Here is a 16,136-nt window from a genome sequence, read left to right on the forward strand (position 1 = left end):
TTGGCACTACTGCTCTTGAATTAGATTTAAATTAATTCTCTGGTCTCTTACTAAACTGATTATCTCAATTTTATAACCACTTAAAGATATCTAAAGCAAGGACAATTAAATTATAATGACAAGACATGGCAACTAAATGCAATGTAAGACTCTTGATTAGAACTAGACTGGGAAGAAAAGCAATGAAGAATATTACTGGGGTAATGGAAAATTTTAATATGCACTATATATTATATAATAGTGTTTTATCAATGTGAAATATCCTGAGTGATAATTTTATTGTGATATGTAGGGGAAAACATTTGTTCTTAGGAAACACATGCTAAATACTAAAGAAAATAAGAAGTTTATGATGCCAGCAATCAACTATCAAATGGTTCAGTAAACTAAACAATAATCTAGTGTTCTCTGTTGTTATTCTTGCAATTTTTCCTAAGTTTGAAAATTTTCAAAATAATACATTTGAGGAAAAGTTAACAAGGAAACAGTCTGCTCTTGTAACAGCTCACTCTCTCCTAAAGACAAGCTAACCGGAAGCCATATCCCCAGCCGTGATGTGAGGAGCACAGATTCAGCAAGGAAAGTTAGAGATGACTCCTAAGTGTAATGGCACCAGACTGATAAAGATAAGTCATGTTCCTGAACCAGGATAATCTCTCTTCACCCACTAAATGTAACAACATGATCCTTCTGAGTTGTAATAAATCCTATATTCATAAATTAGCCTAAAAATGGACTCCACCCTGACCCCAGTGCTTTACTCATTGTTGCTATTCCTTTCCTATCAACTTTTTGTCATAATAGGTAGTCTGGTAGAAATTCAGTCTCCACAGTTAGTGAAATTTCACACATCTTAATAAAATTGCACAGCTCTTAACCAAATTCCTATCTATGCCTTTACCAAACTGGCTAAAATTTTATGTCTTCCCAAATCACTGGAAAAATCTTTTTTCCTCAAAAGGATCAAGTTTAATCCTGAAAACTCATGTTATTATCTGAACAATTGAAGTTATCTGCTAACTGTGATCCATTTAAGTGAAAATCAGATCTAATTTTCTTCAAGATCACAAAGGTCTCTGAAAGGAGAGACTAGCCACAGAACTTTATGTTGCTTGACTAACAACCCTCCACTCCCCAAATAGCCAAAGAGGTATCATTCTATGAAATTAGCAAGCTAAAAAAGCACACAGGTTAATAAAAGCTAACCTTGTAGCTATGTAATCTATGGGAGAAAGAGAGTTGGAGAACGATACCATGTGAGTCACTTAGGTAGTCTTAGGAACCATTTCTATTTATAAAACATAGGTTGAGCCCAGGAAGTCAAGGCTGCAGTGAGCCATGATCATGCCACTGCACTCCAGCCTGGGTGACAGAGTAAGAGCCTGCCTAAAAAAAATAAAAATAAAACTTCTGACACGAAGTGGTGGTGGGTGGGGGGGGGGGGGAGGGGGGTGCAGGGAGGAGGTTCCCACCCCAAAAAAATTCTCAGACACCTTTTGAGTGTACTACAATTCAAATCAATTCTGACACTACCTGGAGTTAGCATCAGGTGCTATAAAAGCTCAGTCCCACATGAATGCCCCCAGTTCTGATGCCAATTGTAGGTCCTGGACTTTCAGTACTTTTGGCCATCTATAAAACTGAAACCACCTTTGCAAAAATTATGGCAGTGAAAGAAATCTAACATAGCTCACTCCATTTTGCTTCTAACCTCACAAACTGACAGACCCAGGCATAGGGTAAGCTAACTGTGGGAGAAATTTTAGTTTATAGTTTAAAGCATGGATGATAATAGTCCCTTCCTGAAATGAACCCCCTCCTTGTTCAGGGACCAAAACAGCCACTGTAAAACTAAGGAAAGGCCACAAGGTTAGGATTATGGGAGGAGCCTGAATTCTGCTAAAATGTAGGCACAGTTAAATGATACCCAGTCATTGTACCCTAGCTTGTTTTTCTATAATGCCCTACTGCTCAGGAATCATGGAGCCAGAGGTCACAAGATGTATAACTGCCCCAATTGCTCCTATAGATAACATCAGTACTGTAAAACCTAAGATTGGTCTTTGAGACATTTTTCAGACTCAAATACTTCTATGACTCCCACCCAGAAAGTTGACTCAGCACAGGAAGATCGTTTTTGACATCCCTATGATTTCATCCCCAACCAATCAGCAGTATCCATTCCCTAGCCACCAGTCCACCAAATTATCCTTTAAAACTAGCCTCTGAGTTCTCAGGGAGGTGGATTTGAAAAACATGTCCCATTCTTCCACTTGGCTGCCTTGTGATAATTACACTTTTCTTTTTTTTTTTTTTTTGAGACGGAATCTCACTCTGTTGCCCAGGCTGGAGTGCAGTGGTACAATCTCAGCTCACTGCAACCTCTGCCTCCCAAGTTCAGGCGATTCTTCTGCCTCAGCCTCCTGAGCAGCTGGGATTACAGGCACACATCACCATTCCCAGCTAATTTTTGTATTTTTAGTAGAGACGGGGTTTCACTATGTTGGCCAGGCTAGTCTCAAACTCCTGACCTCAAGTGATCCACCCACCTCGGCCTCCCAAAGTGCTGGGATTACAGGCATGAACCCACCTAAACTTTCCCTACTGCAACTCCTGCTGTTCTCACTGTATTGGCTTTCCTGGGCAGTGGGTAAGAAGAACCCATCAGGCTGTAACAAATCAAGGGTTCCCACAATGTCCTCTTTGAGTTCAATAATTTGCCAGAATGGCTCACAGAACTCAGAAAAACACTTTACTTATATTTACGGATTTATTACAAAGGATACAACTCAGGAATAGCCGAATATAAAGTATACATAGGGCAAATATGATATTGTGATTAAAATAAGATACATATATATCTGGTCTTCATCTTGTTTCCTGCCCCAGAACTCCTAACACCCTTGGAACCTACAGAATGGTAAGAGTGTCTTCTGTATGCTAATGAGATAAATGATGACTAAGGGCCCCTACCTAGCCCTAGGTTGGGGGCTAAAAGACCATGGCAAGATTAGAGGATTGGGACTTTCTATCCAACCCACTAGCCTCCAGAGAGAGGAGACACACTGAAGGTTGAGTTGATCACTAATAGCCAATGATGTAATCAGTCATGCCTACATAACAAAGCTTCCATAAAAACCCAGAAAGACAAGGTTCAGAGAGCTTCCAGGTAGCTGAACACATGGAGGTTCCTAGAGGGTGCCCAGAGAGGGCATGGAAGCCCCATGCCACTTCCCACATGCTTACTCTATGCATCTCTTCATCTGGCTCTTCATCTGTATCCTTTGTAATATCCTTCATAATAAATGAAATGGGCAAACATAAGTAAAGTGTTTCCCCGAGTTCTGTGAACCACTCTAGCAAAGTAATGGAACTCGAAGAGGTGGTCTCAGGAACTTCCGATTTACAGCCTGTAAGAAGTACAAGTGACATACTTGTAACTGGCATCTGAAGTAGGGGGCAGTCTGTGGAACTGAGCCCTCAACCTGTGGGACCTGACACTATCAACTAAGTGATAATCAGTTTAGTTCTCTGTTATCTATGCTTGCAATTTTTTTTTCTCTGTTATTATCCTTGCAACTCAACTTATGTATGTGAATGAGATTAATGGTGACTAAGGCCCCCTCCCTACCCTTAGGTTGGGGGCTAAAAGATAGTGTCAGATCTTAGCTATGTTCAGATAAAATGACCATTGCCTTGAAACTCTGCTTATCTTTACTAACATTAAGTGTTTTGTTGTTACTTACATTACTGCAACTGCTAGGCTCCTCAGAAATCTTTTGCAAAGCTAAATGATACTTCAGAACCATCCATGCCTTCAGCAATGAAAAAAATAACGTTGTAACTCAAAAGTCTAACAAACTACAACAGACTGGGTAATTTATAAAGAACAGAAACTTATTTGGCTGACTGTTCATGGCAGAGGGCAGAGAGAGAGAGAGAGAAGAGGGGGAGAGAGAGAAGAGGGGGAGAGAGAGAAGAGGGAGAGAGAGAGAGAAGAGGGAGAGAGAGAGAAAGGGAAAGAGGGCTGACCTCATCCTGTAAAAAAAACCCACTCCCATGATAATGGCCTTAATTCACTAATGAGGGCAGAGCCCTCCTGACCTCATCCCCCCTTAAGTATCACACCTCTCAACACTGTTGCACTGAGGATTAACTTTCCAACCCATGAGCTTTGGAGGAGACACTCAAACCATAGCCATGGTTTTTTAAAAAAACAAAAAACGAAAGAGCTTACCAAACCTTCAAGCTTTCATCTGTATTTTAAACTAGCATGAGTGAACAGAACTTAAGAATGAACTTTTTTTTTTTTTGAGATGGAGTTTCACTCTTGTTGCCCAGAGCTGGAGTGCAATGGCGCGATCTCAGCTAACAGCAACCTCCGCCTCCAGGGTTCAAGCGATTCTCCTGCCTCAGCCTCCCAAGTAGCTGGGATTACAGGCATGCGCCACCACGCTTGGCTACGTTTTTTTTATTTTTAGTAGAAACGGGGTTTCTCCATGTTGGTCAGGCTGGTCTCAAACTCCAGACCTCAGGTGATCCGCCCGCCTTGGCCTCCCAAAGTGCTGGCATTACAGGCATGAGCCACCACATCCAGCAAGAATGAACATTTAAAAACAACTGCAGGCCAGGCACAGTGGCTCACACCTGTAATCCCAACACTCTGGGAAGCCAAGGCAGGAGCCCAGTTACTACACATCACATTAACAGAATGAAGACCACATGATCATCTCAATGGACGCAGAAAAAGCATTTGACAAAAATCACACTTTCATTATAAAAGCATTCAACAAACTAGGAATAGAAGGAAACTACCTCAACATAATAAAAGCCATATATGAAAAGCCCACAACTATCATGTTAACATCACCACACTTAAAGACTGACAGCTTTTCTCCTAAGATCAGATACAAGGGAAAGATGCCCACTCTTTCCACTTCTGTTCAACACAGTACTGGAAGTCCTCACCAGAGAAATTACACAAGAAAAAATAACATATCCAAATTGGAAAGGAAGAAGTATAATTATCTCTATTCATAGATGATATGTCATATATAGAAAACTCAAAAGAAAAACAACAACAAAAACCTGTTACAACTCATAAATGACTTCAGCAAAATTATGGGATACAAAATAAACATGCAAAAATCAGCTGCATTTGCATGTACTAGCAAAGGCTAAGCTAAATAGAAAATTAAGAAAAGAATCCATTTATAATAGCATCTAAAAAATAAAATACTTAGGAATAAACCTACCTAGGAATACTTAGGCAAAAGACTTGTTTGTACACTGAAAACTATAAAACATTGCTTAAAAAAAAATTTAAAGACACAGATGAATGGAAAGGCACACTGTGTTCATGGATTGGAACACCTGCAATCCATATCAAAACCCAAAGAGTGTTTTTTGTAGAAACAGAAAAATTTACCCTAAAATTTATATGGAATCTCAAAGAACTGTAAACCGCCAAGACAGTCTTGAAAAAGAACAAAGTTGGAGGCCTCACACTTCCTGACCTTAAACAAACTACAAAGCAACAGCAATCAAGACTGTGGTATGGTACTGGTATAAAGACAGACATACAGACCAACGGAATTAGAAACAAGAGCCCAAGGCGGGCACGGTGGCTCACGCCTGTAATCCCAGCACTTTGGGAGGCCAAGGCGGGCGGATCACAAGGTCAGGAGATCGAGACCATCCTGGCTAACACGGTGAAACCCCGTCTCTATTAAAAATACAAAAAATTAGCCAGCTGTGGTGGCATGCGCCTGTAGTCCCAGCTACTCGGGAGGCTGAGGCAGGAGAATCCCCTTGAACCCGGGAGGTGGAGCTTGCAGTGAGGTGAGATAGCGCCACTGCAGTCTGGCCTGGACGAAAGAGTGAGACTCCATCTCAAAAAAAAAAAAAAAAAAAAAAAAAAAAAAAAAAAAAGAAACAAGAGACCATATAAATAAACCCACAAATTATGTTCAGAAAACATATCCGAAATATGTTTTCCAAAATATACAAAAACATGTATATTTTTGTATACACCATATACAAAAATTAACTCAAAATGGATTAAACAACTGAATATAAGACCTTAAACTATAGAACTTCTGAAAGACAATACAGGAGAAAAGCTTGAGGACACTGGATTCAGCAATGATTTCTTGGATATGATATCAAAAGCTGTTTTGCAACCAAAGCAAAAGTAGACAAATAGGACTAAATCAAACTTTAAAACTTTTGCACATCAAAGGAAATGATCAAAAGAGTGAAAAGGCAACCTATGAAGTGGGAAAAAAATATTTACAAATCATACATGAAATAAGGGGTTAGTAACCAGAATACAGAAATAACTCCTACAACTCAATAACAAAATAACCCAGTTAAAAAATGGGCAAGACTTGAATAGATATTTCTCCAAACTATGTACACATGGTCAAAAAGTGTATGAAAAGATGCTCAACATCACTAATCATTAGGAAATTCTGACACATACTACAACATGGATGAACCTTGAAGACATTATGCTAAGTGAAACAACCCAGTCAGAAAAGGAAAAATAAATACTGTATGATTTCACTTGTTTGAGGTCTCAAGAGTTAGTTAAACTCATAGAAACAGAAAGTAGATTGCTGGATGCCAGGACCCAGGGTGGGAGGGGAGTATGGGAAATTGTCATTTATTCAGTATAGAGTGTTTTACAATATGAAAGAGCTCTGGAGATAATTTATGTAACGAGGTGAATATACTTCACACTAATGAAGTGAAAAATGACTGACTAAATTTTAGGAATATTTTATCATAATTTCAAAACAATTTTTAATAAAATAAAATGTGGCTATAAAGTGATTATACTGAATTTTTTCGCACACATAGAAGAATTTGCAAATTCATGTGTCACCATTCTCAACAGTCACACTGCAACTACAAAAACAAAAACAAAAGAAGATCCCCAAAATGGTCCATTATTCAAAACATGTCTGAAATACATCTTTGGTACTAATTTAACCAATTTCTTTACTTTCTAATTTAATTAATTTAAAAAAAACTGAACTTACCAAATTTGAATAATGACATTATAAAAAGGCCTCCACAAAATTTCTGGCTATTTACCAAAAAATAAAAAATAATAAATAAAACCACCTTTGCCACTGCTGTTTCTCCTAATCAATGTATTGTTACGAAGGCAATTTCAAAAACAAACTTTTTGATAAAAATCACTCAATTAGCCGAGATCACGCCGCTGCACTCCAGCCTGGCGACAGGGCGAGACTCCATCTCAAACAAAAAAAAAAAAATCACTCAATTATCAAAACTTACCTAATTGTACACATAGGATTTCATCAGTATGTATACTTTAAAACCTATGAACCTATAAGCAGTGGCACATGCCTGTAACCCTAGCTACTCAGGAGGCTGAAGTGGAAAAATCACTTGAGCCCAGGAGTTCAAGACCAGCCTGGGCAGCACAGTGAGAACCACCACAACCTCACCCTATCCCCACCCCATCCCACCGGACCCCATTCTACCCTACCCCGTGTCTAAAAAAGAAAACGAAAAAACAAAACAAAAAAAACTATAAACTAATACTGAACTCTCGTTGGTAGTTTTGCTTTCCACAGTAGTATGTGTTACCAAGTTTGAAACAATGTTATGTGGATTCTCCCTATGAGCAAATGAGTAAGTATATTCATGTTAGTGAGAGCCAGGCTTTTATTGCTGGAGAAAGAATATAAACATGAAAAAAGGGAACACTATAATGTACCATGTGATAGTGGATTAGAACTGAAGGTATCAGTATTCACTCATGATTTTATATAAATAGATAAATTAAAAATACCTGTATGTGTGATTGTGCACATATATATGGATTCATGCGTGTGTACATGCACACAAAAACACACACATCCTCTTCCTAGCTTTTTCAACTCAGAGAGCCTAAAAGCAATGACCAGTAGCAATAAGCATACAGACCTATCATTAAGATCTTGGTTTCAGCCGGGCGTGGTGGCTCATGCCTATAATCCCAGCACTTTGGGAGGTCAAGGGGTGTGGATCACTTGAGGTCAGGCGTTCAAAACCAGCCTGACCAACATGGTGAAACCCCGTCTCTACTAAAAATACAAAATTAGCTGGTGGAGTGTGCCTGTAATCCTAGCTACTTGGGAAGCTGAGGCAGGAGAATCGTTTGAACCCAGGAGGCGGAGGTTGCAGTGAGCCGAGATTGAGCCATTACACTCCAGCCTGGGCAGCAAGAGCGAAACTCCGTCTTAAAAAAAAAAAAATATATATATATATATATATCTTGGTTTCAAAATATAGTTCTCCACTAAAAGGAACCAAAAGGAACCAGAGTCCCTTGGAGAAAGACTAATCCTAAGGCTGGGGTTGAGAAAAATTCAAGATGAAAGTAAAACATCTGGTTGCACCAAAGTAAGAACATGCTCAAAGAATTATGGGAACGTGTCAAAAAGACACAGGAACTAGTTTAGAGGACCTCCCACTGGCCAAACCAGCGATGATTTTAGCAGCAAATGAAGTCACACATCCTGAAAAGTAATGCTTGAGGAGCATACAGTGATCTTGACTTATTTTTACAGTTAAGCGATTAAAGAACTTAAGGAATTTACATAAAATCTGACCTCAAAAAAAAACAAAGCCAAAAGTTATTATTTTGTGTTTTACCTGGATATTGCAGCTTTTTCCATTATTTCCTGCTGAATGAGCCCAGATGGCTCAATGACATCCAATATAATTATGCTCCATAATTTGTCTGATTTTGGCCTTTGTAACATAGCAGATTCATCCTCCACATGTCTCAGCCAAAACTCAAGTGTTTCTTTAGGAAAGTGATTGGCTTCAGATATGAGGTCCAGAGCAATACGATGCTGGTCTTTCTCCACAGAACTGTATGGTTTAACCTGCCCAAGTGTGCCAGCAATAATAGGCAGAATAGAGAAGCCTTCGGACACATCTAACACGTAGAAAGGTTCAAGGATGTTCTGTACAGTATTACTCTGTCCAGTTCCAGAGCTCATCTCATTCTGACAGTGAGTATCCATGGTCTGATACAGTTTCTCTGGAGTCAGTGAAGACAAAACTTTGCTCATTGCCATTTTAAAGCCTTCATGATATGGGATGTTGTTAAGCAAAGCAATTTCTGTAGATTCCAATATACATGTCTGCTCTACAGCATCTGGTTTACTGGTCTGAAGGTTAGCGAGGGCACTACAAAGTTCAGCCTCATTTCCTAACGATAACAAGTCTTTATTCTGGGTAAAACTTTTTGCAACATCCATTTCACATTCCAAACCCAAGACACTAATACTCTGGATTCTTAAGTAACAGTCTTGACAAGATACTTCCATCATCACATGGTCTCCAGGCTTTATCCAGTAGTCTTCATTAAATAGTAAGAAAGAAAAAAAAATATGGAGTACTTATAAGCCAGAGGATCACATAAACATCTCCATCTAGCCCCCCATTCTTTACATCACTATAGAAAGGATTACAAATACTCATTTAATATACAAAAAACTAGGAAAACTCTACCAGATTTACTTAGGGAAAAACTGAAATTTGAATACTCAATTAACCAGTAGCATAATGGAGACATTTGAGAGCTCCATTATTGACCCTGAGACTATCAGTATGATAATGTTTTTAATGCCATCACTAGGTCTCTCCATATCCCCAAATTGGGGTGTTGGTGGAGTACTGCAGGGGACTCTATCATCTTTGGTAATAAAGGCTAACAACAACAAAGATAAAATTCAGGGATAAATATCAAACCTCACTTTAGCTTAAAGGGACATTCTTTAAGAGAAATTTCCAAAAGAACAAGGTAACACTCAACAGAATCGTATCAGTTATATTTGTTAACTGTAAGTATTTTAGACATTCTTGCATGTCTAGGAACTTCAAAGTATAAGACAATAAAGACCATATGATACTCCCTTCATATATGGGAAAACTTTTGTTTGTTTTGTCTTTTGAGACAAGATCTCACTCTGTCACCCAGGCTGGGATGCAGTGGTGTAACATGGTCCCCTGCAGCCTCCAAATCCTGGGCTCAGGTGATCCTCCTGCCTCAGTCTCCCAAGTAGCTGGGACTACGGATACATGCCACCAGGCCCAGCTATTTTTTTTTTTTTAAATAGAGATGAGGTCTTGCTATTTTACCCAGGCTGGTCTTGAACTCCTGGGCTCAAGTGATCCTCTTGCCTCAGCCTTCCAATGTGTTGGGATTACAGGCGTGAGCCACTGTGCCTGGCCTACATGTGGTAAAATTTTAAAATGTAAATGTATAATCGCAATTCCTTCTCATTAACCCTGGAACCAGTTGAAAATACAAGTTGTTATACTTTTTTGGGTTTTTTGGAGACAGTGTCTTGCTTTGTTGCCTAGGCGGGAGTGCAGTGGTATGATCACTGTGGCCTCAATCTCAGGGCTCAAGCTATCCTCCCCACCTCAGCCTTCAGAATAGCTGGGACTACAGGCGCTCACCATCATGCCTGAATTTTTAAATATTTTTAGTAGAGACCAGGCTGGTCTCAAACTCCTGAACTCCAGCCATCCTCCTACCTCAGCAGGAGGATACCAAAGTGCTAGGATTACAGGCATAAGCCACTGAGCCCAGCCATAAATTGCTATTCTTATGCTTAAACATGTAAATGTCCTTTCTCTAAGAAGGATTAAAAAATAAAAGATCATCTGTCTAAGTTACTACAGGTATAAGAGAGTTAGAATAAACACAAGTAAAAAATGTCATTCACTGAGTGCCAGTCACTGTGGTCGGCATTTTATACCCACTATCTCTAAGAATCCCTAAAACAGTGCTGCAAGATAAATGGTATCATCCCGTTTTTATATATGATACAACAAAAGCTCTGAGAAACAAGTGGCAAGGATGGCCAGGAGGGAATGAATAAGTAGCAGAGACAAGAACTGAATCCAAATCTACCGAACTCCAAAAACAACATACTGGCTACAACAATATACTGATTCCAGTACTTTATGACCTTGCCAAATTAGATCCTTGATTAAGAAACTAAACAGAAATAGATGTATTAACTTCCAGTTTAAGAAGGGTAGAGTTTTTCTGTGTGTGTGTGTGTGTGTGTGTGTGTGTCAGGATGTCCCTCTGTTGCCCAGGCTGGAGTGCAGTGTTATAATCTTGGCTCACTGCAGGCTCAGCCTCCTGGACTCAAGCGATCCTTCTTCCTCAGTGCCCCAAGTAGCTGGGACTACAAGCACTTGCCACCATCCCCAGCTAAATTTTTTCATTTTGTAGAAATGAGGTCTTGCAGCCGGGCACAGTGGCTCACACCTGTAATCCCAGCACTTTCGGAGGCTGAAGTGGATGGATCAAGAGGTCAGGAGATCGAGACCATCCTGGCTAACATGGTGAAACCATGTCTCTACTAAAAATACAAAAAATTAGCTGGGCGTGGTGGCATGCACCTCTAGTCCCATATACTCAAGAGACTGAGGCAAGAGAATCACTTGAACCCAAGAGGTGGAGGTTGCAGTGAGCTGAGATTGCACCACTGCACTCCAGCCTGGGCAACAGAGCGAGACTCTGTCTCAAAAAAAAAAAGAAAGAAAGAAAAAAAGAAATGAGGTCTTGCTATGTTGCCCAGGCTGGTTTAAACTCCTGGCCTCAAGCAATCCTCCCACCTGGGCCTCCCAAAGTACTAGGGTTACAGGTGTCAGCCACCATACCCAGCCTAAAAAGGGTAGTTTTTCTATATAATTCAACTACTTTAAACTTACTGAAACCCATCGAATCACTGTAAAAAAAATTTCCATACAAAAAAAAATCTTTATACAGAACTTCCCTAGGGAAGTTCAGATTCATGAACTCTCTAAAACTGAAAAATTTTGTGCTTATATGAGTGTGTACATTTTTATGATGCAGGGCTCCACAGACGTTATCGGCTTCTCTAAGGAGTAAGAACTCCTGCACTAAAAGCAATACTTTTCCAGTACTTTCCATGAAATAATGGAGCAGGATTTCTTTCATCTACTGATAACTAGAAAAATCGGCCGGGCGCAGTGGCTCACGCCTGTAATCCCAGCACTTTGGGAGGCCGAGGTGGGTGGATCACGAGGTCAGAAGATCGAGACCATCCTGGCTAACACGGTGAAACTCGGTCTATACTAAAAATACAAAAAAGTAGCCAGGCGCGGCAGCGGGCGCCTGTAGTCTCAGCTACTCGGAAGGCTGAGGCAGGAGAATGGCGTGAACCTGGGAGGCGGAGCTTGCAGTGAGCCGAGATCACGCCACTGCAATCGGCCTGGGCAAAAGAGCGAGACTCTGTCGTTAAAAAAAAAAAGAAAGAAAAGAAAAAAGAAAAATCAGAGCTGAAGAAATAATGATAGGTTTTTCAAATGCTATGCAACAGAGTTGTGTTTGTCTCTCTTAACCACAAATATTACCTATTTCAAATTTCTTTTGAAAAAAAATGAAGTTCTGAAAGATTTAACCAACCTCCTTTGACTGAAAACTTCATATCCAAAGTAATTTTTTTTTTGCCACTGACTCGAATACTTAGAAGATTAAAGCAAGAGGTTAAAAAAAAAAATGGACAAGACCTACCTGCAAGGTCCTGTACGGGGTAGACAGCCTGTTCCCAACATGTTTCCTCACTAGGACTTGTGGATAAACTATGTTCATCATCAAGCTGGAGCACAAACCAAACCATAATAGCATCTAGTATGCCTTCTTTAATAACAGGAATACCAATCTTATCAGGCTTTTTAGTTGCAAGACTTTTTAATTCCTGAGAAAAATGTAGAAGGAATGAAAGGGTTTTATATATTTCATATACACTTGCCTCAGTATCTTACCATTTTCCATCTCTGGAGTTCTTAGTCCTGCCCAGCTCCCTTAGGGATTCAGTATCTTGGCACACCTATAACCATGTAAGGCCCACTGGTTGGGAAGCTCTGACCTATTTTATTGGAATACCATGCAGCTATTATTAAAAAGAATGAAGCAGATATATATTGCTGATATGGAAAGAAGTCCATAATATATTGTTGAATTGAAAAGGTTAAGTGACAAAGCAGTGGAGATTGTTTTGTTTAGAAAATAGAGGGGGATGGAGGGGGGTAGAGAGAGAGAGGGAGTAGTGAGAGAGTGTGTGTTTAAGAGAGAGAGTGAGAAAGAGAGAGAGTGAGTGTGTATGTGTGTGTGTGTACAGAAAAGAAAGTCTGGAAAGAGGTACTTCAAACTAGTGACCTGGGGAAAGGGTTGAGATTTTAAAAAGGAAGAAAAATACTAGGACTTTTTCCTTTCTATCCTGTATTGCTTGAAAGTCTTAAACAGGCAGGCATGACTTCTGAAATTAAAGCCTTAGTAAGATTTGTGTGGGGCTAAGAAAAATTAAAATTTTTAAAAGCCTTAAAATAATAAAAGGATAGTTCGGGGATAAATGGCAGCTACAAACATGTTACTTGCTATTGAAAATCGTAACAGGTAAGGAATGCTCTTGAAGCTCAGAAAGCTCAGCCTCAGTAAGCAAGGCCAAATTGTTAAATTAGTTCCAGATCTCCTCAAGAACAATGTGGTAACAAATAATAAAGGAAAGCTTCTATTAAATTATAAAAATCTTAGGCTAGCTGGGCATGGTGGCTCACGCCTGTAATCCCAGCACTTTAGGAGGCCGAGGTGGGTGGATCATTGAGGTCAAGAGTTTGGGGCCGGGCACGGTTGCTCACACCTGTAATCCCAGCACTTTGGGAGGCCAAGGCGGACGGATCACGAGGCCAGGAGATTGAGACCATCCTGGCTAACACGGTGAAACCCCGTCTCTACTAAAAATACAAAAAAGTAGTCGGGCATGGTGGCAGGCACCTGTAGTCCAGCTACTCAGGAGGCTGAGGCAGGAGAATGGCGTGAACCCGGAAGGTGGAGCTTGCAGTGAGCCGAGATCACGCCACTGCACTCCAGCCTGGGCGACAGAGTGAGAGTCCACCTCAAAAAAAAAAAAAAGAGTTCGAGACCAGCCTGGCCAACATGGTGAAACACCATCTCTACTAAAAATACAAAAATTAGCCACTCATGGTGGTGGGTGCCTGTAATCCCAGCTACTCGGGAGGCTGAAGCAGGAGAATCGCTTGAACCCGAAAAGTGGAGGCTGCAGTGAGCCAAGATCGCACCACTGCACTCCAGCCTAGGCAACAAGAGGGAAACTCTGTCTCAAAAAAAAAAGAAAAAAAAGAAAAAAAAAAATCTTAGGCTAAAATTACCCTCACAAAGTCTTCTATCTCCAAACAGGTTTCACTTACAACATTTATGTACTTGAACATTTAACCTTACTTATTAAAGATCTTTAGAGAATTCTATGTAACCTTTCCAATTTCTTTGGGCACTTTCTTTTTTTTTTTTTTTTTTTTTTGAGACGGAGTTTCGCTCTTGTTGCTCAGGCTGGGATGCAATGGCGCAATCTCGGCTCATGCAACCTCCGCCTCCTGGGTTCAAGCAATTCTCCTGTCTCAGCCTCCCAAGTAGCTGGGATTAGAGGCACCCGCCACCACACCCAGCTAATTTTTTTGTATTTTTTTAGTAGAGACAGGGTTTCACCATGTTGGCTAGGCTGGTCCTGAACTCCTGACCTCAGGTAATCCACCTGCCTCAGCCTCCCAAAGTGCTGGGAGGACAGGCATGAGCCACCTCGCCTGGCTGGGCACTTTCTTCATACAGAACATCCTCACACCATTCACTAACACACACACTAGAGTGATCAGCTTCTCTTGCTTTTCCTAGGACTGTCTTAGTTTCAAAACAGAAAGTCTCAAGTCTTGGAACCCCCTTCAGTCCTGGACAAACCATGAAGGCTGGTCACCATAATGCACATACAACCTAGAGATTTGGATTATTGTTCATTTTGTTAATTTGAAATGGCAGCATGATATAGAGATAAGTCAGAAAGACCTAGGTTAGAATTCCTGCCCCTGTATTCACATATTGAATAACTTGGGGGGAAATTATTTAATGTGAGCAACAATTTCCTCATCTGTGTAACACAAGGATAATTATAATTGTATGGCAGTATGTCATAAGAGCTGCCTAAGAACACAAGGGAAAGCACCTGGCACCCTATATATTCCCAACAATCTTAGGAGGGGTTTTCTCTGTATTTAAATAAGCAGGCTGGCACAGTGGCTCCTATGCCTGTAATCCTAACACTTGGGGAGGCCAAGGTCAGCAGATCGCTTGAGCTCAGAGTCCAAGACCAGCCTGGGCAACATGGCAAAACCGCATCTCTACTAAAAATATAAAAATTAGCCAGGCACAGTGGTACATGCCTGTAGTCCCAGCTACTTGGCGGAACTGAGGCAGGAGGATTGCTTGAACCTGGGAGGTCGAGGCTGCAGTGAGCCGAGATGGTGCCACTGCACTCCAGCCTGGGTGACAGATCAAGACACTGTCAAAGAAAGAAAAGAAAGAAAGGAAAGAAAAGCAAGGAAACCAAGAAAGAAAGCAAATAATTTCAGGAAGAAATTCTAATTACCCTTTAATCATTTTCTTTACATACAATAAGTGGAATCTTCATGCAAACTCATAAAATAAAGACTGTCCTATATATTATTTTCAACAATGCATGAAATTTAATGCTTGAAAATAGTAACTGAATTTTTTTCACCTGAAGGTTGTTGAAATCTACTGTCATAATTTCAAAGCACTCTGTCAAAGCCAAATATCCTCCAGGAACTCGACTCATCTTTTCAGTTGTATAAGGTTCAATTGTTTCTTCAGTATCTACGGAAGAATAAGCCGGACTCTGAAATTTCACATTTGTTGGCAAATGGATACCAGCAATGTCCTTAATACCCACTCTGGAGAGAGAGAAAATAGGGGAGGGGTAGGAAGATGGATTTTTTTTAGAATCAAGTAACATATCTAAAACTGAGTCCAGAAAAAATAAATACAAAAATGAAATAAAACCTCATGAGCAAAGATTTCTTAAACATAACTACATAATACACACACATATAAAACCACTAACTATAAAGGAAAACAACTATAAATAGGTCTATAATAAAATTAAGAATGTCTGCTCACTAAAAAAAAAACACCCTGTAATAAAGTAAAAAGCAAGCAACTAAGATATTTGTAATAACTATATTCAATAAAGGGC

General features: G+C 40.1%; 1 protein-coding gene across 4 annotated transcripts in view; it reads right to left on the reverse strand.

Annotated features, from left to right (window-relative positions):
* PRMT9 (protein arginine methyltransferase 9) overlaps positions 1 to 16,136 on the reverse strand; it is a 47,257-nt gene that overhangs the window by 6,830 nt on the left and 24,291 nt on the right. For all 4 annotated transcript variants that reach the window (XR_004671224.3, XM_003815854.7, XM_008968882.5 and 1 more), the window contains 3 exons: positions 15,642 to 15,834; positions 12,590 to 12,773; positions 8,674 to 9,388 (listed from right to left, as the gene is read on the reverse strand). Coding sequence is in view for 3 of the 4 variants with exons in the window: in XM_003815854.7 (XP_003815902.1) it covers positions 8,674 to 9,388; positions 12,590 to 12,773; positions 15,642 to 15,834 (1,092 nt within the window). In the remaining variant the exon portion in view is untranslated. The remainder of the gene's footprint in view (positions 1 to 8,673; positions 9,389 to 12,589; positions 12,774 to 15,641; positions 15,835 to 16,136) is intronic.

This window comes from Pan paniscus, chromosome 3 (genome assembly GCF_029289425.2).
Source record: "Pan paniscus chromosome 3, NHGRI_mPanPan1-v2.0_pri, whole genome shotgun sequence".
In the NCBI taxonomy this organism is placed as follows: Eukaryota; Metazoa; Chordata; class Mammalia; order Primates; family Hominidae; genus Pan; species Pan paniscus.